The sequence below is a fragment of the Sander lucioperca genome, chromosome 15 (assembly GCF_008315115.2).
Source record: "Sander lucioperca isolate FBNREF2018 chromosome 15, SLUC_FBN_1.2, whole genome shotgun sequence".
NCBI classification, from domain to species: domain Eukaryota; kingdom Metazoa; phylum Chordata; class Actinopteri; order Perciformes; family Percidae; genus Sander; species Sander lucioperca.
Genome location: NC_050187.1, coordinates 15883386 through 15908042, shown reverse-complemented (window position 1 = coordinate 15908042; position 24657 = coordinate 15883386). Strand labels below are relative to the sequence as shown.

General features: G+C 42.8%; 3 protein-coding genes across 13 annotated transcripts in view; 2 read left to right on the top strand and 1 right to left on the bottom strand.

Moving 5' to 3' along the window:
• Positions 1-3192: 3192 nt before the first annotated feature.
• nolc1 (nucleolar and coiled-body phosphoprotein 1) lies at positions 3193-11460 on the bottom strand. Of its 9 annotated transcripts, XM_035992234.1 has the most exons (16): positions 11282-11459; positions 10882-10937; positions 9561-9724; positions 9349-9459; positions 9139-9255; positions 8896-9023; positions 8634-8742; positions 7575-7700; positions 7404-7493; positions 7076-7309; positions 6364-6647; positions 6094-6123; positions 5052-5997; positions 4692-4804; positions 4516-4599; positions 3193-4342 (listed from the first exon to the last, which is right to left on the bottom strand). In XM_035992234.1, the coding sequence occupies exons 1-16, from the start codon at positions 11447-11449 to the stop codon at positions 4184-4186; spliced, it is 2919 nt and encodes a 972-aa protein (XP_035848127.1). In that variant the 5' UTR covers positions 11450-11459; the 3' UTR covers positions 3193-4183. The 9 variants fall into 9 exon arrangements, with proteins under 9 accessions (XP_035848127.1, XP_031158207.2, XP_031158214.2 ...); XM_031302347.2 differs by having other exon boundaries at positions 6094-6647; XM_031302354.2 differs by lacking the exon at positions 6094-6123 and having other exon boundaries at positions 6124-6647.
• Positions 11461-11686: 226 nt separating this feature from the next.
• mrps6 (mitochondrial ribosomal protein S6) lies at positions 11687-13394 on the top strand. The gene is made up of 2 exons (XM_031302308.2): positions 11687-12160; positions 13286-13394. Exon 1 carries the CDS (start codon positions 11822-11824, stop codon positions 12152-12154), a length of 333 nt encoding a protein of 110 aa, XP_031158168.1. The 5' UTR covers positions 11687-11821; the 3' UTR covers positions 12155-12160; positions 13286-13394.
• A 751-nt stretch (positions 13395-14145) lies between these two features.
• The window catches only part of LOC116051738 (prosaposin), a 10803-nt gene continuing 291 nt past the window's right edge, over positions 14146-24657 (top strand). The window contains exons 1-15 of one of the 3 annotated variants that reach the window (XM_035992222.1): positions 14146-14346; positions 18460-18593; positions 18700-18774; positions 18894-19019; positions 19670-19885; positions 19980-20123; positions 20252-20308; positions 20656-20661; positions 21508-21656; positions 21792-21888; positions 22800-22983; positions 23380-23543; positions 23633-23713; positions 23938-24045; positions 24146-24657. The exon at positions 24146-24657 is cut by the window's right edge and continues 291 nt beyond it. In XM_035992222.1, coding sequence (XP_035848115.1) covers positions 14313-14346; positions 18460-18593; positions 18700-18774; positions 18894-19019; positions 19670-19885; positions 19980-20123; positions 20252-20308; positions 20656-20661; positions 21508-21656; positions 21792-21888; positions 22800-22983; positions 23380-23543; positions 23633-23713; positions 23938-24045; positions 24146-24181 — 1611 coding nt within the window. In that variant the 5' untranslated portion in view covers positions 14146-14312 and the 3' untranslated portion in view covers positions 24182-24657. Of the gene's footprint in view, positions 14347-18459; positions 18594-18699; positions 18775-18893; positions 19020-19669; positions 19886-19979; positions 20124-20251; positions 20309-20655; positions 20662-21507; positions 21676-21791; positions 21889-22799; positions 22984-23379; positions 23544-23632; positions 23714-23937; positions 24046-24145 lie in introns of all 3 variants that reach the window. The other 2 variants (XM_031302293.2, XM_035992221.1) reach the window with 2 other exon arrangements.

Below are 24657 nucleotides of genomic sequence, written 5' to 3'. Positions count from 1 at the left end.
TACATGTACATATTACTTTATTTGCTATGGTTAAGGTTGTTGTAGACCTTTTTCGTCAGGAAACAATTAAAAAAAATAACCTATCCATCCATCTTCAACCGCTTATCCGGGGTCGGGTGGCGCAAAACAATAAAAAGTATGATTCAACAAAAAAATATCCCATAAAGGAACACCTAATCCTTCAGTTTTTCAGAAATTCACCAAAGTTGGAGATGCATGGTTTTCCTTGGACACCGACAGTAACTCATTCTCAATACTTTGAACATAGACAACCTCTCAGTCCCTCCCTCCTTTCTGCTAAAGCCCAAAACAGTCTCCTAAGCCCCTCCCCCCACAAGGGAGAATGAATGCGTGTGAATGAGCAGTGTTTAACACCAGACCCGGCACCAGACACAAATTAATGGACGGGCATGCCATTATTTTTGGGGGGGCACAAATTAAATAAATGTCATGTAACATTATCTTAATTATCTTCCAAATGAGCATTGAAGGAATTCATACAGGTCTACACGTTTAACAGATTGTATTTGGTATTGAAACAGCATAACAGCAGACCTTAATTTTCAGACATACTGCACTGTGCAGTATGTCTGAACATACAACTATTGCGCACAACCACCATCTACAGCGTATACAAAGAGGGATAATTGCGTTAGCCTAAATCATGGACAACATTGCGATACAAAATAAAAACAGGGCGATTAATGTAGGTCTTGGCAATCATTAAGCATCTTAATCATGAGTATTAATGTTACATTTTTATTACAATTTGGGTGTTTTTGAGGGTGTTTGTTTTACTGTGTCTCTCAGCCTCGGTTCTAACATCAGGCCACAGGGAGCCAGCATAAAATACAAGCTCACCGTTAGTAGAGCCAGCCAGCTTCTGCTACCATACCAGGCGCTGTTGATAGTTCTTATTTTGCCTGAGAACAAGCATGCAGGAAAAGTTTTCAGGACAATTTGATTTGGTTTCTCAACGCCGAGATCCCCTGATTCTGCCGCCTGTGAAGAAGACCCTTGCTTTGGGTTACAGTGTTGGCTAGCAGCACCGATGTGGTGGCTAATGCTAGCTTCGGCAGTGACAACTTCAGAACTAACGTTACACCCTGTACTTTTGCCGTCTTTGTCACTTTCTTCCAACCTTGGTGGTGGTTGATTAACATTAAGGAAATGCCATATATGCATAGACTAATTCTCTCACGATCTGTAGTTTACATTAAGATACCTATTCTATACCAAATTCCCTGCCTGACAGGCTGATGCAGGCTGCATGTCAATTTCCATTTTAACCGCATCAGTTTTGACAAACCAATCATATCCATTTACAATTGTTTTAATAAAATTAAGAACAAACACCCTTTTTTTTATTCATGATTTATGTATATTCAAAACGATATATTTGTATTTATTATAGTTGCCTATGGATAAAAAATGTTGTACAAAACAAAAGGTGGGATTGGTGACCGGCTCCTCAGTTAAAAAAAATAAAAAGGAAAAAAGGCTGTCAGTCCAGGGCGGGCACAGCTGACTCTGGGGGCGGGCCCGGCCCCTTAAAGCCCGCCCATAATGCGGGACTGTTTAACAAGCAGTCAGACACCCCCCCCTGGCCCTGATTGGTGCATCTGAACAGGGGGCTGTGGATTTTTGCAAATTGCACTACAGGCTGTAGGTGGTGCCAGAGGAGCCAGATTTTTTAATTACCTTCTTCATGTAGTTCTACTCGAACATAGGGTCAGTTTCAGCAAATATGACAGAAAGTTAGTTTTATAAGTCTTACCTACTGCACCTTTAAGGCTCCTGTAACTCATAAGGTCTTCGTAGATCTCAACATGCTGCCAGCAACATCGCCTCCAACTGCATCGTGTCTCTCAACAGCAGTAACATCTGCACTGAAAAGTTGCCCGGTAACAGCTCTACAGTAGCAGTACTGCAGCCCCTCTTTCTCAGCAGCTCAGCCGTGTAAACCCCAAGCAAACACGCTCTGTCAAATTTCCCTGCTTGGTGAGCACTAAAGCAACGCCCAATGGTTAACTGTTGTCAGACTTTCGAAAAGGGGGCTATATTTGGAGTGACTGCAGACCTCCCTCCTAAGTCAACAGCCATTTATGCGTAGGCACAGAAATGTACACATTTTTTTTACTCTGTGCAGATACATAAACTGTGTGGATAATGCATGTGCTGTTCGTCAAGTGTGCATAGTAAGTAAGCTTTTTCTTCACGCTGAATGCAGCAAGTGTATGCTCCATTAGGCCATATGTCATGTGCCATCTGTCATGTATTATAAGTTAATGCAAAAATAATAAACCTTGTTTATTGTTATAGCAGCAATGTAAGAACAGTTTATCCAGTCAGAAGTGGTTAGCCTAAAATCACTCTGCTTCTCAATAAGGTTTCAAAAGGAGAACTATCATGGAAATAGTTTCAACTGGAATAATGTTGACTCCTCCCATTTTACACATGTATATCAGTGTGGTCGTCATGGCGAGTTTGGAGCTCGACCCATATTAGGAACTAAAAGTAAGGATATCTCAGCCTCTTGCATTTTGACCATTATATCTTCTTCTATTCACAGACTATCCCTTTAAAAAGAGTGGCCTTCTGTTACTGGTTCAACCTGCGGTTCCTGACAGGCATTGTCTCGCCCTTGTTTATTCTGAAACTAACATTTGTCACAGTGGGAAGGGCGTAAAGCCTGGATATAGCAGATACCTTCAAAACTGCGCTATGGCAAGTAATAAGGTATCAATTCCCCTACTGCACAGTGAGTTTCACATTAACAACCAAGGGTTAGGATTGAGCAAAGAGCTACCTGACTGCCATCTAGTGGCTTTGGTGAAAGTTCCAAGAGTGCTTGGATCATCGTCCAGTCTGCATCCCCCTCCAGAGGAATAACTCACTACTATAAATCATCCGATTCCCCACTACTCTTTAATTTCAGATAAAAAGTAGATACACGATGGATTTGACATCTGGATTGTTACTTGCATACAAAAGAGAGCCAATGACTGTAGGCATGCAGAATGTGTAACAAATAGGACAAATCTGCTCCCAATTTGTAATGTCTACTAAAAACATGTCCTTGCCATTTCTGTATGTAAAAGACAGCTCAATGAGAGACTGGGGACTAATTAGAAGTGTCAGTATCATAGTATAGAGTAAAAAAAAAAAAAAAAGTACAATCACACAAACATCTAATATTTTAGGTCTTTAATAATCGCTACAAGTATTGATAATTAAAAAAAAAATGGGAGGTTCACGACACTTCATACAGTAAATTCAAATAATTGAAACAAACATGGCTCTCAGTTAAATGGCTCTTAGTTGGTAAAACATTAATTTCATACCGCTGAAGAACAGATTAGGGTTAGGGTTAACAGGGGTTATCCTAACAGAAGAAATAGTTTCAAAACGAAATGGCTTGAGAATGGCATGGATTGGACCATCTGAGGTCCTAAACATGGAAATGGAATAAAACTAAATAAATACACAGTATAAAACTCAGTTCTACTCTTCAAGAGGTTTGTGTAATGTAAATAGAGAAATAACCCAAGCGCGCACCCTTTCCCATTTTTAAATGTGGCCAAATAAAAATTGACAAACAACCAAACAAAATTCAAGAAGCCATGTGATCCATTAAAATTCAAGACCAGCCTTTTCTTAACACATAAAGAACCTGTTGGGATGGATGGCTGTTATTCATATAGAGATAAATCGGGAAGTTGGTACAAAGAAATGACAAGACATTCCTCATTTGAGAATGACGTCAAAACAAGCAACAACAAAAAAAAAAAAAAAAAGGGACCAACACACATTTGCGTTTTACCATTAACAGATGGCCTGCAGCCACCTAGTGGCTATAAGTGGTAATAATGTCATGTGGAGCTCAACCTTTAGCAGTACAGTCGGAAGTCACAGCTGGGAACATCTCTCTGCTGCTGCACCAGCTCCACTAGCTGTTGCTTCAGATCAGAGATCAAACTTAATGCTCTCCATTACAAACTAAGGGCAGCTAACTAAATGTTAAGTGCCAACTCAGCTCTTTGGGTCCCATTCCTGCCAGTGTGCTCTTGGGTAGTGATGATAAAAAGGACTGTTTACCGGGGGGGAGGAAGCAGAGAACGCAAAGTCCCGATCACACGGATACAGTTAAGTTCAGGTGGGAGGGATATGAGTCAGAAGGTCCTTAGTCACTGTCAAACTTAATAGAGTTGACATTGGTGGAGATGGCTCCGCCGCGGTAGCTTCCCCTCTTCTTTTTCGTCTTTTCATGGCGGAATGACTTGCCCTTTGTGAACCGGAGCACATCGTTGGCTTTCTGGCCCCAGTCCCCATTGGCTCCAAACTGGAATAGCAAAAGACAAATTAACACATTGTTTGGTAGTAAATTATTGGCGCACTTCAGCAAGCTTTGCTCTCCACTTAATATGCATATTTTTTTCAAAAACCTTTTTATTTTCTTCTATTTTGGCCTTTTGTCCACACGCAAATAGAGATCTTTGGAAACGTCAAACTCACCTTTGCGTCAAAAGAGTTGTCTGTAAGACGGGGATCCACTGTTACTTCTTCCTCTCTTATTCTACGGAAGGGTACATTGGAGGACTGAAAGACAAGTAATTTCTATCAAAACGAGGCTCTTTCCCCTCTAGGAGACTCCAGCTTATGATCACGTTCCAGTCTCTAGCAGGCCTTACCTTATTAGCTTTAGGAAACGTCTGTGGTGTGGTCGTTACTTTCTTGCTTTTTGGTGTCTTGACTTCCGTCTCTTCCTCTTCACTTTCTGATGACTTTATTTTTTTATTTGTACCTGCGTGAATAACAGGAGGAAGTTACTTGTGCTCATGTTAGAGGAGAACAAATGTATACCAGTCAAAATCATAAGTGTTCCACAAACCTTAGACGCGTGAAAGTACGCAACAATTAAAAAGGCCAATAAAACCTAAAAACTTTCTAGTCACGGCTGTTTGAGGGATTCAGTGTGCAGTTCACCCATTCATAAATTTAATTTCCCCGTTAAATGGCCACATCCTGTTCAGTATTTGTTTGAGACTTACCGTTTGTTGAGGGGGTGGTGGGTGCCGTGGCTGCTTTGCGTGGTGCTTCCTCCTCATCTGATGAGCTGTCTGAGGAACTGCTGCTCTCTTTAGGTTTAGCTGCTGGGGTTGTCTTGGGTGTTGCGGCAGGTGTAGCAGGTTTTACAGTACTTTTACTGGCCTCTTCCTCCTCTTCAGAGCTGCTGTCACTGGATGAGGACTCTGTGGGCTTTGCTGGGGTCTTGGGTGTCGCTGCCTTGGGTGTCGCTGCCTTGCCATTGGTGACTGCTGGCTTAGCAGGGGTGGACTTTGTCTCCGTCTCTGAATCGGAGCTGTCCGAGGAGTCAGAGCTGCTCTCCTCAGCTTTCTTTGTTGGCGCCGCTGCTGCCTTCGTGGCTGCCGGTGTGCCAGCAGGGGTCACTGCTGCTGGAGTTTGTTTCTTGGCTGCAGGTTTGGCTGCCTCATTCTCAGAGTCTGAGCTGTCGCTGTCCGAGTCAGAGCTGTCTGCTGCCGCCCCAGGCTTTGCAGCAGGCTTTGTAACTGGGGTAGCTGGTTTAGCTGCTGCTGGCTTGGCTTTCACTGGTTCTTCCTCATCCTCAGAGGAGTCTGAGCTGCTCTCTGCTGCAGCAGCAGCAGCCTTTGCTACAGGGGTAGGAGGCTTTGACGCAGGCGTAGCTGGTTTAGCCACTGCAGGTTTAGCCTTGACTGCTGGTTCTTCATCTTCAGAAGAGGAGTCAGAGTCTGAGCTGCTCTCTGCTGCAGCAGCAGGCTTTGCTACAGGGGTAGCAGGCTTTGACGCAGGCGTAGCTGGTTTAGCCTTGACTGCTGGTTTAGCCTTGACTGCTGGTTCTTCATCTTCAGAAGAGGAGTCAGAGTCTGAGCTGCTCTCTGCTGCAGCAGCAGGCTTTGCTACAGGGGTAGCAGGCTTTGACGCAGGCGTAGCTGGTTTAGCCACTGCAGGTTTAGCCTTGACTGCTGGTTCTTCATCTTCTGAAGAGGAATCAGAGTCTGAGCTGCTCTCTGCTGCAGCAGCAGGCTTTGCTACAGGGGTAGCTGGTTTAGCCGGTACAGGTTTAGCAGCTGCAGGTTTGGCCTTGACTGCTGGTTCTTCATCTTCTGAAGAGGAATCAGAGTCTGAGCTGCTCTCTGCTGCAGCAGCAGGCTTTGCTACAGGGGTAGCAGGTTTAGCCGCTGCTGGTTTGGCCTTGACTGCTGGTTTGGCCTTGACTGCTGGTTCTTCATCTTCTGAGGAGGAGTCAGAGTCTGAGCTGCTCTCTGCTGCAGCAGCAGCAGGCTTTGCTACAGGGGTAGCAGGCTTTGACGCAGGTTTAGCCGCTGCAGGTTTAGCCTTGACTGCTGGTTCGTCATCTTCTGAGGAGGAGTCTGAGCTGCTCTCCGCTGCAGCAGGCTTTGCTGCGGGAGTAGCAGGCTTTGAGGCTGGGGTAGCCGGCTTAGCTGCTGGCTTGGCTTTCACCGGTTCTTCTTCATCCTCAGAGTCTTCAGAATCGGAGCTGCTCTCCGCTGCCTTGGCTGGGGGTTTAGAGGCAGCAGCAGGTGTCGGTATGGCTGCAGTTTTAGTGGCAGGTTTTGCTGGAGCCTCATCTTCAGAGCTGCTATCTGAAATCGTCAAAAATAATATTTGTAACACTTTGCAGATTGACACATTAGTTGCCCGTTTCTTAGGTAAACCCAGCTTAAACTAAGCCGCTGTGTAATACAACAGTACAGCAACAAATCCAACCACTGTGTTCAGTCAAACCGTTTCAACAAAAACATTATATCCTTCATGAAGGTAGAATTTATCGCAGGGCTGTTGTATAAGCAGTGTGTTAGGTTCATCTAGCCGTCTATGAAAAGCTGGGGTAAGAATAGCAAGGATTTTATAACAGACAGTTCTCGTGATGGATTTAAATGAATGCTAGCCTTGATCCCTCCACAAACAGGCAACAAGATGTATAATAAGTAAAGCAAATTCAAGGCATTACAAGATATATTACTTTCACAGAGATGCTGAGCTCACATGCTCAAAACCTGGTGTCTCTTACCTGAGCTTGAGGACTCGTCTTTTTTAGCGGGGGTAGTCTTGGCCGGTGCAGGTTTAGTAGCGGGCTTCTTTGCAGCGGGCTTCTTTGCCGTCTCCTCCTCCTCCGAACTGGAATCCTCCGAGGAGTCTTCTTTAGCAGGTGGGACTTTAGCTGCAACAGGTTTAGCTGGAGCAGCCTTAGCGGGAGTCACCTTCGCTGCAGGCTTCTTTGCCTCCTCTTCATCGGAGCTTGAATCTGAAAAGACACGAACATGAAGAAAAATGTGTCACCGTGTTTGGCATCCAATCACGCTGAGTAGAAAATGACAGACTAGGATTGGGTTTATTACCTGAGCTCTCAGAGCTGGACTCCTGCTTCTTTGCAGCGGGTTTGGGCACACCAGGTTTGGCAGCAGTGGTTTTTACCGGTGCAGGTTTCGCTGAGGATTATATGGATGCATGTTAAACATGCCATTAAAAACCCTGATACTTTTAAGTTGGGAAAGGTGGGCCCCTCTTACCAGCTACTTTCTTCTCTTCTTCCTCATCACTGCTGTCTGAAGAGTCACTGTCCTTGGCCTTGCTGGCTGCTGGAGCAGCTGGAGCTTTCTGGACTGAAGCAGGAGGTGGGACTGCACTGTACGCTCCTATAAATACAAGGAAACTGATCAGCATCCTAACATACCAGAATTACAGTCTCGCGGTTGTATGCCTCTGCCAACCAGTCAAGTTGCACTTTACGTCCATGTCTGTCCAGACGCATAATATATGTAGTGGAGGTTTTGGTTTATTTTTGGCAAACATAGATGCTTTACACACATCTTCCGCCGGGGCAGCAGAGAAAATCTAAACAATCACCAATGTCATCAATTCAGTATCCGACCAAATGTCGCAGTTATGGCACTGAATAATGGCCGGGAAAGTGTTTTTGCAGAACATTATGTCTTTACAGTGAAGTTGACCTTTGGGACACGTAAATTGTCATCATTTTATCCCTTTAGACATTTGTGTAAAATGTTATCACAATTAGCAAATCAATTCTTGAATTATGGCCAAACGAGCATTTTTGTGGAGGGCACAGTAACCTTGACCTCCAAAATCTAAAATCACTTCATCCTTGAGTCCAAGTGGATGTTTGTGCCAAATTTATAGAAATTCGCTCAAGGGGGTCCCGAGATATAGCGTTCACAAAAATGGGACGGATGGACAACCTGAAAACATGCCGCCTCTGGCCACAGCTACCGAATATTAGGGATACTAACACCGGGCCTCTGTACAATATTTTAAACAGGATCAGGTGATCAACTCTTGACATTGCCTGGTTTACGTTTCCATGTAGCACTGGTTGACTCTGGCATGACCAGGATATGCCAGTTACATGTTAAAAACAAATGAAAGCTATGCTCCGATTGGTGAAGGTCACTAAACTCATTGCGTGTGCAGTCAAACCTCCCCTGATGATCATTCCAATTCCCAGCACCACACATCTTTTGTCTCACAACCAGACCATGTCGGCCTGTTATGTTGAGCTTGAAAGCCATTCAGCATACAATAATGTAATAAAGGGCATGAAAACACACCTGCTTTGGGTTTTTTGCTGGGCGGAGCCTCGTCTTCAGATGAAGAGTCTTCACTGCTTGATTTAGCAGCAGCCGGAGCAGTCTTTACTGGGGCAGGTTTGGCTGGAGCCTATCGGGACATGTGAAGTAAATATAGTGTGTATACATTTACAAAGTACAATCACTATTTGACTGAGCTTGTTCTACAGGTTGCTAACCTCTGGAATAAAGATAATCAAAAACATGTAGTAGTGTTAAGATATGGCTAGATTATTTTGCATACCTTGGCTGGCTTTTCATCTTCAGATTCTGAGGAACTCTCTTCACTGCTGCTGCTCTCCTGCTTTTTCTGAGCTGTAGCTTTAGCAGGAACAGCTGGTTTGGGTGCTGTAACTGCACCAGCCTTGGGTTCTATTATACAGAGGTAAATTAGACACAATGCATTCATTATCAGCTCAATTTTTAGTTCACAAATTAAAAGATGGATGCATTACACAATATTAACAACTATGGACTCTGAACTCACTTGGTGTAGGAGCTTTAACGGGCTGCTCATCCTCAGATTCTTCACTGCTAGAGCTGCTGTCTTTCTTCCTTCCTGCAGCCGGAGCAGCAGGCGACTTCACAAGAGCCTTCGTACAGAAACAAACTTTTAATAACAGCATAAACCCACAAACATAGCCTTGCACCATTGACTAGGTCTGGGATAAATCTTTAATTTGGATGTTTCCTCCTACCTTTGCAGGTGCCTTTGCAGGAGCCTTCTCCTCCTCAGAGTCACTGGAGTCTTCACTGCTGCTGGATGCAGCTTTGGTAGCTGCTGCTTGAGCTGGCACCACCTTGGCTGCTAAAACAAACATTATAAAGATATGTAATCTGATAACGCTGTAGAAGGTTTGAGATTGGCGCATTACTGACATAATTCAACCAGCTTTAGCAGTTCCCTACCTGCAGGAGCTGCCTTAGTTGGTTTTGCCACAGCTTCTTCATCCTCGCTGCTCGACTCTTCGCTGCTGGAGCTCTCTGTACTGGTTTTTGCTTTCTTGGCTGCTGGACCGTTTGCAGCTTCAGACTTATTAGGAAGCGCCTTTCGTTTCTTGGCTTCAGGAGACCTAGCAAGACCCACAATTATATTAAAAAAAGGATTAACTACATCTTTTTTTTTTACAATAAAAAGCTTAAGGCCGTTTTATGATTCTGTGCAGGCTCCACACAGAGCTTTCGCCGTAGCCTACGTAAGTGGCCTGATGTTTATACTTGTGCGCTGGTGTGTGCGTCAAGCCGGCATGTGTGTGTGTGTGTGTCAGGAGTGTGTTAGAGCGAGGGAGAAGTGAGAGTGACGGCGATTAGCTTCGGAGCGTGTGCCGACTCTAGAGTCAGTGAGAGAAACAAAGTGCCTCCCCTGTGTTTTCTGACCACGGTGGGACATCTGTAGCAGGAAAAGTTAACCCTCTCCTTGATTTCATGTTGCTTATGGAGAAGAAGAACCAGGAAATGAGTCGGGGGAAATGCAACGCTACCAAGCCACGGCCGAGCGACGTGCGTCGCTGCGACGTGTAGTTAAATTTTTCAAGAGGTGCACGTCAGGCTACGGCGTAGGGTCCGGCGTAGACGCAGAGGGGTCTGCGGGGGTACACCGCCGATTCTACGCAGAAGCATAAAAAGGCCTTGAGATTTGGTTTTTGACCAGTTTCTCCTCACGCCGAACGGAAAAGTGACAAAGCATATTGATCTTGGAGCTGCTGCTAAGGGAGTGAATGAACCCTAGGATACTGGGACAGAACAGTGGTGATTCAATGTATTTACAGGGAAAAAGCACATTGATTGGAATCAGTATAAATGCACTAGTGTTGACCAAATGGCAAACTGTTGTCCATGGGCCAGATGTTAAATTAGCTATTAAAGTATAATTTAATTGTATATGGGGATACTTTGTGTTAAACTGTTAAAAGGCTCACAGGGACAACAGAAAGGGTTTGCGGATCAAGTAAGTGTCACTTAATGTCACCGGTTGAAGCACTGATCTGCTAAGGAAAACTGTGCCTATGTTTGCAGATATTGGCTTTACAGTAAACAGTGGTAGGTCTGCTTTAATATAACGTTAGATTTTTCCTTTGAGGGATTCTGACAGAGTAACGTTAGACAACGTATCTATCTACAGGTTAACACTAGCATTTGATGTGGAGAAAAACGACCCATAAAGCTTGGCTACATTTCCAAAGTTTATTAATAACGTTATTAATATGAGAAAAAGACAAAAGCAACTCACTTCACCCAGAAGTTGTAGATGTTGACGAGGCTCTCTTCATTTGGATCTTGTGGAGTCTGTAGAGAAACACTAACGTTAAATTAGCCAATCACTTCCTGCAGTTTTAAAGTTTCCAGAATTTAACAATCAGTTGCAATTCCCTACAATGCAAAACAAGGTATGATTCCCATTTACAATCTAATAGATGCGATCTAATTATTTCAGGATTAACAAATGGCAGCCTGAAACATAACGTGTGCGTATGCACCTACACGTGCTAACTTGGCCGGCGGCTACACGGTCCCTGTACCTACTTTACGTTAGGTTTACTCCTCGTGCAGTCTGTCTTAACAACTTCACCTCACAGCACCCCATGCATCGCGGCCCAATGACTGTCAACCACACACGGTGAGTCGCTTACCACTTTAGTCTGTTTCAGAAACTGCTGAGCGGCCTTTGTGAACTTGTTCTCCAGCAGAAACGAATATACGCTTTTGTAAAGATCACTCGGCATTGAGTTTTGCGCCGCCATCTTCACCACGCTCTTTCTGGAAGGGAAGGAAGTGAACGGAACTTCACTTGTGGGCATGTGCTCATGCGCATAATGATGTCATCATGGTCCGATGGCACCATAGACTGTATATAAGAAGGATGGCACCAGGTGTAAAAAATCAAATTTTCCTCTCGGGATGTCATTGATTTACAAAATACATTACAAGTGGAAAGGTATTAGTTTAAATAGCAGTGTATTAGTAACAACATATTTTATACACTATTATTTTCTTTTATACATCCATGTTAATTGGCCATAGCGTTATCGTCGCATGCTTATTACGTCATTACAAAAGACCTTCCTGTCCCTCGTGTCATAACATGTCTTTTAACTGAGTAATCTGGCAATGACATCAACCCATTGCCAGCTGAATTAAATTTGTGAATCGAGGATTTGTTTGCCGAAGCCATGCCTCGCTACGAACTGGCCCTGATCCTGAAGGCGATGCAGCGCCCGGGGACATCGGCTGCTCTCCGGCGGACAGTGGAGACTTTGATGGAGCGGGGCGCTGTGGTGAGAGACCTGGAGAACTTGGGGGAGAGACTGTTACCCTACACGATAACTAAACACAATCAGAGGCACAACAAAGGGGCTTACTTTCTGGTCGATTTCTACGCAGCCCCCAACATCCTCACAGGCTTACTGGATCACCTTCACCGTGATGTGGACGTGGTGAGGCCCACTGTGCTGAAGAAGGACGCCCAGGTTTCCAGCAGTAACTGCTGTGGCCCCCAACAGTGATTTAATGTAAGGAATGGCTGATGTGGGTAAAGCCTAATGCATTCAGTACTAACCATGTAACTGTTATCTGTTAAAAAACGAAACCCACAGCTGCATCAGTGATGTTTTCATCCACACCTGTGTGCACAAGTCGCTAAGAAGTTGGTAATCTTGTGTCTACACCATGTAACTGTTCAATGCATGTATTTAGGGCTGCAATTAAAAAAATGTTTTCATTATTTATTAATCTGCTTTATCCATCGGTCTAGCATAGGTTAAAATAGAGCTTAACATGATTCTTAAAGTAATAATCTACAGTGTTCAGCAGTGCTGTCTTTAAAATAAGACAGTATTTATGGACAACTACACGATTTTTGATCGACTAAAAGGATATTGGATTTGAGGTATTGACAACAGATAAGGATGTTGCTTAAAATGCTACAACCAATAGAAGTGATGTACACAATGACCACTACTAGGCAACTATCGCATACTTGTATTGCTTTTATTGATGTCCTGCCTCATACTGTGGTGTTCTGTCTTGTATGTGAAAGTCAGCTTGGATTTGTAGTGCGTGAACGATCTAGTCTCTGCTCAAAGGTACCTTTGGGAATAAGTAAATTGCTTATGTAAATAGCCCTTAAATGTCACGAACATGCACAACAGAATAAGATGTCAAGCTAATGGCATCCTTAGAGTTAACAAAGGTCAATAAATGAGAAAATCACATAATTCTGTGCTAGTTCAGAAATGCCCAAATATGTGAATTTAGAAATTGCACTGCCTTTACATAGTTTGTCCTATAGAAAGCACTGTTTCTTGTTCAACTGTAACATGTCATGCTTAGTTCATATCTTTTTCAGAATTCTTAAAAAAAAAATAACTGTTGACCAAAATGTTATTGGTGTACGTTTATGCCAAAAATACTTCATACAAGGATGAACTCTCAAACATTGGTATTGTATATTGTCCTCTTGCTGCTCAAAAAATCAGTATCAGCCAGGCTCTAAAATGTGTTCAGTGCAACCTTACAGTAACTTCATAAATGTGTTCATGCAGTCTATGTCCTTTACTTTCTGTTTATGGAGATCATGTTGTGCTGACTGTGTTGTAACTCAACCCTATGTAATATTGTTACCTTTTCTTTTACAGGTTTTCACAGCTCATATCCAGAAGATGTACAGTGTGACGCTTCCCTCTGACCTTTTCCATAGATGTTGACCTACATTTGGATATCATAATAAACTACTTTTCTATCTTAGTTGCAAGTTTGACTTCTTTTTTTCACATTTTAGACATTATGCTCCACATGATGTTTAGTTATGTGATGGCAGTTTCAGTTATTTGTTTTTATTCCAGAAATACTGTAGATGTGATTTATGCAGTTCTGCATTTTATCAGTGGTTGAGTAGCCATCCAGACTTGATCACTGCCCTTTGAGAAAACACCGTAACTAATAAACAACTATTACACTGCCACTGAGCTTCCAATCCTAGGTGAGTTTATCCTCATCGGATCAAATTGCCCAACCCCCATGATTTTAAGAGATTAAGGTTACCATTGTTTTTCAGGCACTTCCTGGTGCTTGTTCTTGTTTATTATGTTAGTGAGCTGGAATGGCATTTGTATAAATCCTCCTTTGCTTAGCTGGGCCTTCTCCCACAGTAATCGCACATATGGACTAGGGACAATTTAAACTATCTGTTTGAATTCAGTAGGTAGAATAAACATTGAATTGTGTTGTTTTAAATGGCTTTCTATTTAGATACTGGAAAAAATATAAGTGATGAGCCATACAGCTACCACTGGAACTACTACTGTGCAAAGTAAAAATCCTAGTGTTTAGTGTAGAAACATAAAGCTGTATAATAATTAACCTATATGTTCCCTTCACATTACTATAACCACTGCTCAACTATTAAATACATTGTGTTTCACACGCCTGGCAATTATATATATATATAGTTTGAATTTAAAATGTCTTAAATACGTTTTGATCTTTGATCTCACATCGCATCAGACACGCCGCGGCAGTCACATGTGTTGAGTAGTCAGCTGACAATGATACATCATAAAGGCATCAACAAGCCTCACCGTCTGCATTGCAGTACTCACAACGGTCCAGCCTACTTCACCCACCACTGAGAAACAGACAGACGAACTGGAAAACAGCGGAGTCATGCTGCTCCTAACTCTACTTTTCGTATCTTCAGGTAATATAAACTCGCTAGGAGAAAAAGAATGGTGTTTTATACATAGTCGAAACGATTAAGACAGCGGTCAATTCACAATAAAGTCGTCCTGCTCGTGGGACTAACGTTAGCTAGCCAAGTGCGTTTCAACATGAAAACGCGGAAGCGTTGCAAGCAGCGTTTGCTTTGGTAAACAAATCAGCTAGCTAGCGTTGCCTTAACAGCAAGCGCTGGTTTATACTAGATATTATTTTATAAACAGAAGTCGGGTGTTTGTATTAGTTAAATTAATTAACTTCTTTCGTAAAGAAGTTCAATTGCCGTTTGCCTTTGAGGTTTAAATGCGTTATTTCTGGCCCGCTCGCCTTTAGGTAGCGTTAGCTAACGTTAGCTAGCTCGTTAAATAACGTTATTACCACAGCGTTGGCCTACAATCGTTGAATAGTCTTATATCATCATTTGTAGATTATGTAGGAGCATCACCATAAAGCTATCTATCTTAGCAGCTAGCTAGATAACTAACAATTTCGAGATATTTTGCGTGGTGTTTATGTCGGTATAGGGCTGATCCCTGCTAATGTCTCTGCTTTGACCAGACAATGTAACGTTACTGTACGCGGTGCTTTGTTGACCCCTGGTTTGGTTTTACGAGGAAGTTCAGATATGATCCTCGAGACCAGCGACTTTCATATCAGTTTTTCAGTAAAAGGTCAATGTAACGTAGACGTTGTGTTTTCTATTTTTGTTTCTCACGATTTATTTTGTAAGGTAGCTAGTGGTAACTTACCGGTATTTTTCTTCATGTGTACTTTTGCCATGTTTAGACAAAACTGGGTTAGTGAAATGAACAGTTAACTTAGTTATTGCTGCCATGTAGCTATGCACAACTTACAGACGGCTAGGCTATTTATACAATCACATATTGTTGACTTGGCCTTGTGGCATTTGAAGTATGGCTCTGAAACGAATGGCCTGTTTTCTTCTTATCAGAGCACAAACTGTGGTTTCTTCAAGTCATGGTATTTGTCTTTAGTGTATTTAGTGCTTATCGTAAGTCTGACTTCTGGTTAAAAATATTTTATTTAATGTCGTCTTTGCACTTCCACATTGTTGCACGTACATGTAATAAGCTCAGGGCTCCATCATATTGTTAAAGTGTTCACGTATACTTTTTTTAAACTGGTGTGTAGCCTGCTACACTGATACTGTTTCACAGGTCATTTGCTGTCGTTGAACAATGCAATCTGAAGTTTATTTAAAGCCTTTTTGTGCCTCACTGTGTCATGTGATATTGATGCACTCACACTGAGTTTCACAATCAGTCACCGAAAGTGAGGCCTGCAAATGTCACAGCCTTTTTTTGCTGACTTGTAAAACTTTTATTCTTTGTTTTTCTGCTGTGGATGATTACATAAAGCCAATAGAAGTAGGCCTATTAAGGCATAGTTTATCTCGCTGTGTATTGCCTTGTTAACTGTTTTCTGCTGTATAAATCCTGTTCACTGTAGTCCTCCTTGGTGGTACAGTCTGTCTGCTTGAGAACAGCTTGTTATTTTATCTGACTGCCAATGTGATTAAGTGGAGGGTGGGCGTGCCCTGCCTGCACTGTAACTCCTAATGATAAGCAGGAGGGGGTCTCACAGCGGTGGGTGATTTGAAGGTTTGTCTGTACACTCTGACCTCCATGCCAATTCTTGGTTGTTATCACTAAAGACTACTCCCTTGACTTGGTCAACTCTTGCAAACGTATCAGTTTATATTCTGAGTAAACTGTTGTGTTATCTTAACAACATTTTAGTCATAATTCCAAGTTTTCTTACTTATGAAAGATGTGGAGATTATCTGTAGCCATCTCTTTCTCTAAAGCAGGTTTTAGGAGATTGGTAGTGAAAATAGGAAACCGTAGTGAAAATAGGAAACTGTGCTTCAAACTATTAGGTTTTTTTCCCACATCACTTTCAGTAAAATGGAGAACTGTGAACAATAACCTGTTTGTTTTTTGCATTGATCCAAATGATAATATTTTCCTTATATGTAAAACCACTAATACCCACTTCTGCATCTGTGATGCATATGTAAATACTTTGACTTGCTGGTTTTGGGTGGCTAGTGGTAGGAAATCATACCAGGTTTAGAGGCGTATGTTATTGCGACTTATCAATTTGAGCTAATAGGATTTAGTGTGTTTTTCTTTAATAGCAAGAACAATTGGCAGTATCCTGACAGCGTTTTTGAAGTAGTTGTAACTCCACAGAGTAAGCCCACAGATTTTTCTCGGCCCTTAATGGCGGGGTCTTATTGAATTTGTTTGTTTAGGGAGGCTCGAGTAGGGGACAGCTGACTGACAAGTGCATTTCTTTATTCAAACTATCAAAATGAACCTTTATGAAACTGGAAAGACAAAGCTGCCGTTCTGGAAAAAAAGAAAGAAAAAAGAAGCATTTTACCCCAACTATGCTGAGTCAGTTTCAATATGTTTGAGATCTCCATGTTTATCGCTATAAGTTCATTTTTGATAAGATAAGTTCACTTTAAATAAATTAAAAAAAACACAGCTTCTTGTCTGCAAACTCGGCTGACCATGTTTAGGTTGGACATTTTTTGTCTTCCTATTCTACTACATCCGTGTACTCATGAGTCGTTTTTAAAGTTAAACCTGCTGAGCAGTGTCATAAGGGGCTTTCCAACCGGAGGGATTTTTGCAGTTCTTAGAACTAAACGTTCCTAGAACACTTTTTTTTCATCGTGTTCCGACAGGAAAAATGTGGGGATTTTTAAGTTCCTCTGGCCGCAGTAGCATACTTTTTTAGCTCCTACTTTAGAGCAGGGTCTTTTCCCTTTTTCCTAGGTGTACTTGATTGGTCAAACTTATAAGTCACGCCCACTGCCAACTCGGAACTTGCAGACAGAGCAACAATCAACAACGGGACATTTCTAACAATTTTCACCATCTTATTCATCATTAAATTCACTTCTGACAACGTTTTATGCGAGAAATAAACTGTTTAGATTTTGAATATAGGCAGTCTTGCGAAAATTGATGCCGAATTGACAATTTGCTTCAAAGTTTTCGGAGTTGAGAAGCTCCATCAAGTGAGGCGACAGCCAGCAAGCGTCTGCCCCGGCCTCTAGCTCGTCGCTCAGTCAGTCATGCTCAGACACCTCGCTGTGAGCTGGAGGTCTCTCAGACCGCTCTCGTAAATAAGAGGCTTTTATTTTGCCGTTGACGGTTCGTTTGTTTAAATATCACAACACATGTCCATCATAAGATTAACGGGAACCTGTGGTTAACTGTCTTTTCGGAGTTAAATTCCACAAGCGTGTCCTGCGGCTCGCCGGCCGACACACACACACACACACACACACACACACACACACACACACACACACACACACACACACACACACACACACACACACACACACACACACACACACACACACACACACACACACACACACACACACACACACACACACACACACCACGCCACTGTTCAAACTCCGTTGTGAGGATCCCAGCAAGGCACAACAGGAACATTCCGACGGCCTCCTCCATGCTGCTTTCTTGTTGTTGTTGTATGTGGCGCTAAGGTCTAGTGACGATGCTATAAAGACCGCTGCCGTGCTTGCGTCACCCCCTTACCCCTCCTACCGGTCCCTATGGCCACTTGGCCAGTGGGAATGCAAACGGAAAAAAAGATTTTGGGGGAGAGTAGTTCTTAGAAGTGTACTTTTCCTCTAAAAAGTACAAGTACTATCTGGTCGGAAAGCACCTATAGTTAAATGTGAATTATGTTTGAGGAAGTATGTCAGCCTTAAAATTCCCCATTTGGTCATTACGGACATCACCAGGAAGATTGTTGAAAAAAAGTGGCAAAACAATGGCCACAAGTTAAACTACATTTATCTGCCCCATTCTGAAAACATGTCATTTACTGTGTGCTTATAGATCATCTACAATCTGATTTGCCAAATGTCTATTCTAGATAGCTGGAGAGCAGATAAAACCTCAAAGCAATTGGTGCATTGCTTCCTAAAGGAAGAAAGTGAATATGTTTTTATCTATCAATTATCTGGAGATATAAAACTATTTCTGCTTGTGCCTTATTCTCCTATTTGTCTATGTTGCAGCTGTGGCGACCCCTCTGCTGGGCACTGAGCAATGTGCCAGAGGCCCCCCCTACTGGTGCCAGAATGTAAAGACGGCGTCTCTGTGCGGAGCTGTGACTCACTGCCAACAGAACGTCTGGAACAAGCCCCAGATGGTGAGTCTTTTTTCTATAACTTCAATGCATTTCCTATTTGGGTTCTAGACATTCTGTACACCTATGTGGGACACTTTTATTTACACACTTTAGTGTCTGGTTTCAGAAATCAGTGCCATGTGACTTGTGTAAAGAGGTGTTGATTGTGGTGGAGCAGATCGTGAAGGACAATGCCACTGAGGTAAGAAAACAAAAATCCATGTTGAGAAAAACCTTTTTGATATGAAAATTGCCTGCAACTATACCAAGTCTTAAACACTCCTCTGGTAGACTGATGTCGGAGCGTTTCTGTGATTGCAGGCTGAGGTTCTTGGGTACCTGGAGAAGGCCTGCCAGCTCATCCCTGATCAAGGTTTAACTGCAGAGTGCAAGGAGATGGTGGATGACTACTACCCCATCCTCATGGGAATCATTAAAGGAGAACTGGTGAGTACCGTCAACCTGTTTGTCATGGTCTTATCAACCAAAATAACAGTTTAGGCACACCACAGGTTAGAATTGTAATGGGGCCATTAGGTTTGCATTTAGCACCGCATTGGATGCTTTCAAATAAAACCCGTTTTGCCAAAGATCTTATTAAAGCTTATTGGAGTTTGGTCAGTTTATCGTTCTGCTTCATTTAAGACCCTAAGTAAATGTGTCCCTCAATGTCAAAACGGAAAAGAGAAGTGGCTGTGGGCAAAGTGCAGCGAGCTGAATAAGGGCTATTGATTGGGAAGTAAGTCTAAGTCTAAACAGGAACAGAGTAGTCATTGTGTAATACCAAACCTCGTGACTGGGTGCATTTGGTGTTTTCTTCGTTTCAACTCTCACCTGCTACAGCAACTTTGTGAATAAGAGACCGTTCTTTACAGATCTTATAAAAACAAAACATGGGCTGTCTAGATATCTGGTTCAAGTTGGATTTCTTTTAAACTCATTTGACTGTGTGTCGTCCAGACTTTAAAGCTACGCGTTATTTAAGTTACTTACTTCTGCTTACAGCTAAAATGGATAACTTTTAAAATTAAGCTCTTAACTATAAAGTGACTACAAAAAATGCGCCGGTTATTAAACTTAAAGTTGTGTGTTTTTAGGAGGATCCCAGTGTGGTGTGTGGAGCCATCGGGCTGTGTCAGTCTCAGCAGGTAGCCCTGGCTAAGGCTCATGCCCAGGAGCAGCTCGTGTCAAATGAAATCCCTCAGGTGGACCTCGCCCAGCAAGTGTCTCCTTTCCTCATCAATGTGCCCGAGCTCCTCTATCCTCAGGAGAGCCCCAAGCAGGAGGCCCCCAAACAAGAGACTCCAAAGCAGGTACACTGTTTAACCCCCCCCCCCCTCCTAAGTTCCTCACCTGTTGTTGATAAATATTGTCTTACCTTGGCCCTGAATCTTACCTTTCCTGTAGGAAAGTGATGACGTGTGCCAAGACTGCATCAAGTTCCTGACTGATGCTCAAGCAGAAGCCAAGGCCAACTCCTCGTTCGTCGACTCTCTCATTGAGAACATTGAGAACCAGTGTGACCTGCTGGGGCCAGGCATGGCTGCAATGGTGAGAGCCCCATATGAGTGGATGATGTTTATTCTCTTTTTTTTTTTTTTCTTTTCTTTTCTTTTTTGTCAAAGGAAAAGAATTCCCAGAAAATGTAGTCTATTAACTGTTTTTCTTCCTCATTGCAGTGCAAGCAGTATGTCGGCCAATATGGTACCCTTGTTGTTGAGCAGCTCATGTCCATGGTGAGTGTTGTAACCCCTCATGTGCCTCACTCATCTTTAAGCCACATTATAACATGAATGGTCATATTCTAATATTTAATGACGTGCTTAATCATCACAACTAATAAGTCTGGTAACTTGTATGTTTTGGAAGTGCTAAAGCACACATTCAGTCTTGCAGCCCCACCTGGCTTGCTGTCTTCAATTTATTCATATCTTTGAATTGCATTCTTTTTTTTTAAATTAATTTTCCTTTTAAATTTCTGTTTGTCTTTTTTGCCCTCTGTTCCTTCTTTACTTTTCCCCTCTCCATTCATGTCGCCCTGCTCTGTTTTCTCCTGCTCTGGGTTTTGTGTGCTGCTTCCCAGGAACAGGTAGGTCTTTCTGTGTTCAGCCTGTAGCCTCGTAACCCTTGGCTCTTGCTTCTTGTGCTGTCCACTCCCAGCGCTGCTCACACGACCCCCGTAGAGATGCATGTAAATGATGATGATCTCATTAGAAGTGACACTACTTTACTTAAAGCTCCAGTAGGTAGTTAATTGTTTGCCTCATTGGGCAAACAAAAAATTGTAATAACCAACCTTTCAGCATATTGTAAACCAAGTAGTCTGAGAGAGAACTAGAATTTTGCACCTCCACCTTGATTCTGTTTTTAGCCTTTTGTAAATCTATAGAGGGAGAGGGCTGCTGGAGGAGGTCTCCCTCTATTTCAAATTCTGGCTTTATTTTAATTTTTTTTAATTCTGCCTCCCGCAGCTTTACTTAACTTGAACACTCTGCTTATGTAGATAATGCTTGTTGGAACACTACAGCAAAGGGCCAAATTAGGATTGTCTCCTGTTTCTTTACATCAAATAAGCACACACCGCTGTTACATGTAAAGTATGCTTTGGGTGTGATGCACTGGTCTTTACTAACATTGAAGTAGCTATCTACATAAAAAAAAGAACCATCATTATTGTGCAGTTTAACACTAGCTGATGTTGGATGCCTGAGAGCTGCAGAAGTATTTCTGCCAGTATGGGTGTGTTTGGCTATGGTAAAAGTAAGCTGTTTTTCTTTTATTAACATAGAAACCTCTGCATATTGCATGGGTGGTAATGTTGTGGAATGGTATGCAGTTTAGAGGCACACGGTTATTGCTAACGGCATGCAATATTGCAGGCTTTCTTAGACCTTTGGCTGTGTATCTTAAAGTAACAGTCTGTTTTTGTCCTCAGCAACCCAAGGATATCTGTGTCTACGCTGGCTTCTGTACTGCTATGAAGAAGTCCATTCCCATGCTGCAGCTGCAGCCTGCCCAGACTGTACCTGCTGCCAAGACTGTACCTGCTCTCAAGCTTTTCCCTGCCACAAAGGTTGAGTCTGCAACTGACAAGTCTGCAAAGGTAAGTCACGCCGGGCACCTGACTGCTGACTCTCATCAGTACTTGCTATCGATACAAGATACATCTTTTTTTAGCACAGTTTTGTACATGCACATGAAACTTTCCCGCTTTGTGTTCCAGCCCATGGTGCGTGTCCGTGAGTCCTCAACATGTGCCATCTGTGAGTTTGTGATGAAACAGTTGGAGACTATGTTGGAGGATCAGAAAACAGAGGTGGGACTTAGATGTGCTACTATGGGTGTTTTCACACATGAAAGTCCGGACCAAGGTTCATGTTTTTGTTACATTGTATACATTTGATCCGGTAAGTTTTGGTTTCACACTGCAGTTATGCAAGCGCACTAAAGATCTATACGTGATAAAACTACGTCCTGCCGTCATCACATACGTGAGCTGTGTCTCCAGATACTTATAATTGATTGGTTTGTAGACGGGCTTCCCCGTCCTCTCGTCTCCTCTCTCTGTGTCGGAGTTTTTTTCAGCTGACTGCTGCTCTCCCCTACTGCCGCGGTTCTTTTTGTTTTGTTGTGATGTTGAGAAGCAAGACACTGGAACTTTCTGGAGAATTTATTCAGAGACAAACGGAAACCTACACTGTACATTACTACCACTTAACAAATAAAATGCTGATGTATTCTCTGCTCTGATAGCCGACAGCTGTCTGCTCTGAGCGCATTCACCGTCACTTTCACTCTCTCATGTAGCCTACACACTAAGCACCGAGCTATTCCTTAAAGGAGCTATTCCCCGGTCTTGTAACACAAGGAGAGCCTGCCAGAGCTTCTTCTATTTGGTCCGAACCATCCAAAAAATGCTTTCACACTGTAAACGAACCGGACCATGGTTCAGTTTGGTCCGGACCGAGACCACCTCTTTTGGTCGGACCAAAATTTGGTCTTTTGATCCGGACCGTGGTCCGGGGGAGGTTTCACACCTGTAATTTTGGTTCGGATCAAACTGAAAAGTCCGAAAGTCCGGACCAAATGAGGTATGTGTGAAAACGCCCTATATATATCCAATATGGCCATAGAAATAAACTTTACAAAACTGCTGCCAATGTACTGTTGGTGCAGTTAGTTGGACTGAGCTGTGCTGTCAAGCTGATCTCTCTGTCTCTGTCTCAGGAGGAGGTGATTCATGCTGTGGAGAAGGTGTGCACATATCTGCCCTCTTCTCTAAGTGCCCAGTGTAAGGACCTGATTGAGACCTACGGCGAGGCCATCATTGAGCTGCTGTTGCAAGAGACTGACCCAAAGACCGTCTGCACAGTGTTGGCACTCTGCAACGACGCCAGCCGTGCATATGTCCGTAAGTTCTCTTCACAACGCACACTGAGTGCAAATGTTAGCTTTGCTGATGACTGAGATGTTGTACGAGTCATATTGGAGGTGTTGCGAATTTCTAAATTAATTTGATACTAACATGGGAGGTACGACAACAATACACAGGAAATGAGAGTGAATGTTTGAATCAACATTCTCTATATCATTTCACTCTCAGCACTCTCATGCCAGAATCTTGCAACATAATCTGCTCCATTTTAACTGTAACCAGAGTTGTGTTTTCTGCCTTATGCTATGTTCTACATTTTTTATTCATTCACGTGCATGTGTGATCTCTAATATTAAAACTTCTATTTGCTTACGTGAAGCCAAAAGTGTATTTCCACATATCGGTAAAAACAGTGATTTCTGTTATTTCCAGCTGCACTTGACCAGACTCGCTTTAAGGCTGGTGGCTACTGCCAGGTCTGTAAGATGGCCGTTAGCTACATCGATGGCATTCTGGAGAAGAATGCAACAGAGGCACAGATTGAGGAGGCTGTGAGGAAAGTATGCAGCTTCCTGCCCAGCTCTTTCCAGGCCGAAGTGAGTAGCTGCATCTCCTTAGCTTGTGTAACTTTTACCTATCCTCATGCGACGGCCTCATATTAACCCCTGTATGTCTGCATCAACAGTGTGACCAGATGATTGAACAGTATGAGCCAGTGCTCATTCAGCTGCTTCTCCAGATGCTCGACCCAGACTTTGTGTGCATGGTAAAGAGTAAACTAAATTAATTCATACCTAAATAACAAGTAATGTGAAAGCTTTATCTTCATTGTGAAGACCTTTTTAAGTTTCTTGGTTGGTCCAGAAAATGTCAGTACTCAATTTTTGTCAAATAGTTGCAGTGCAAGCCAAATGTCCCATTTAATGTTCATTACCAGTCTTGCAGGCCAGTCTACTCTCTAAACTGTGTTTTTGTGTGTGCATGTAACAGAAAGTGGGAGCCTGTCCTGACGCTGTGCGCATGCTGCTGGGAACAGAGCAGTGCAGCTGGGGACCTGCATTCTGGTGCAAGAACATGGAGACAGCAACTCGGTGCAATGTGAGTAGTTCAGTCATATTTTCACACCCTAGAGAGGCATTCTTGTTACATACAAGTTTGCTTTGAGAGACCTGTCTAACTACTTGTTTCTGTCTTTCAGGCTGTGGCTCACTGCAAACGCCATGTGTGGGTATAGAGGAAGAGAAAGTACTAAGGACAAACTGTTCTGTAGGGAATTAAAAGAAAAAAATACTGTAGTGCTGCTTTCCACTTTTAATTTGTGTCCCATTTTCTTTTTTAATGAACTTAAATGTCTGCAGTTTAAATTAACTTGGATATTTTGAATGAGGTCATGGTGGAAAGGGACTGGACATTTAGGTTTTTTTTCTGGGGGGTGGGGCAGGGGAGGAGTGATGAGGTGGATAGTGGTCTTACTGCTTCACTGAGCAGAAGTCCCAAAGCTTCACTGTTGGGCTTTGCGCAGATTTATATAAATTGCATTGTACTTACCTATGTTGCTTTCTGGGTGTGGTCTATGTAAAAACACAAATTCATTTTTCACATATTGTATAATGTTGACACAGCATCAGATGGCTGCTGTTTTGATGGGCCCCCCACCCCATCTGTACTTGATTCCTTCTCCCTGGAGGAACTGATTGCAAATGGGATAGA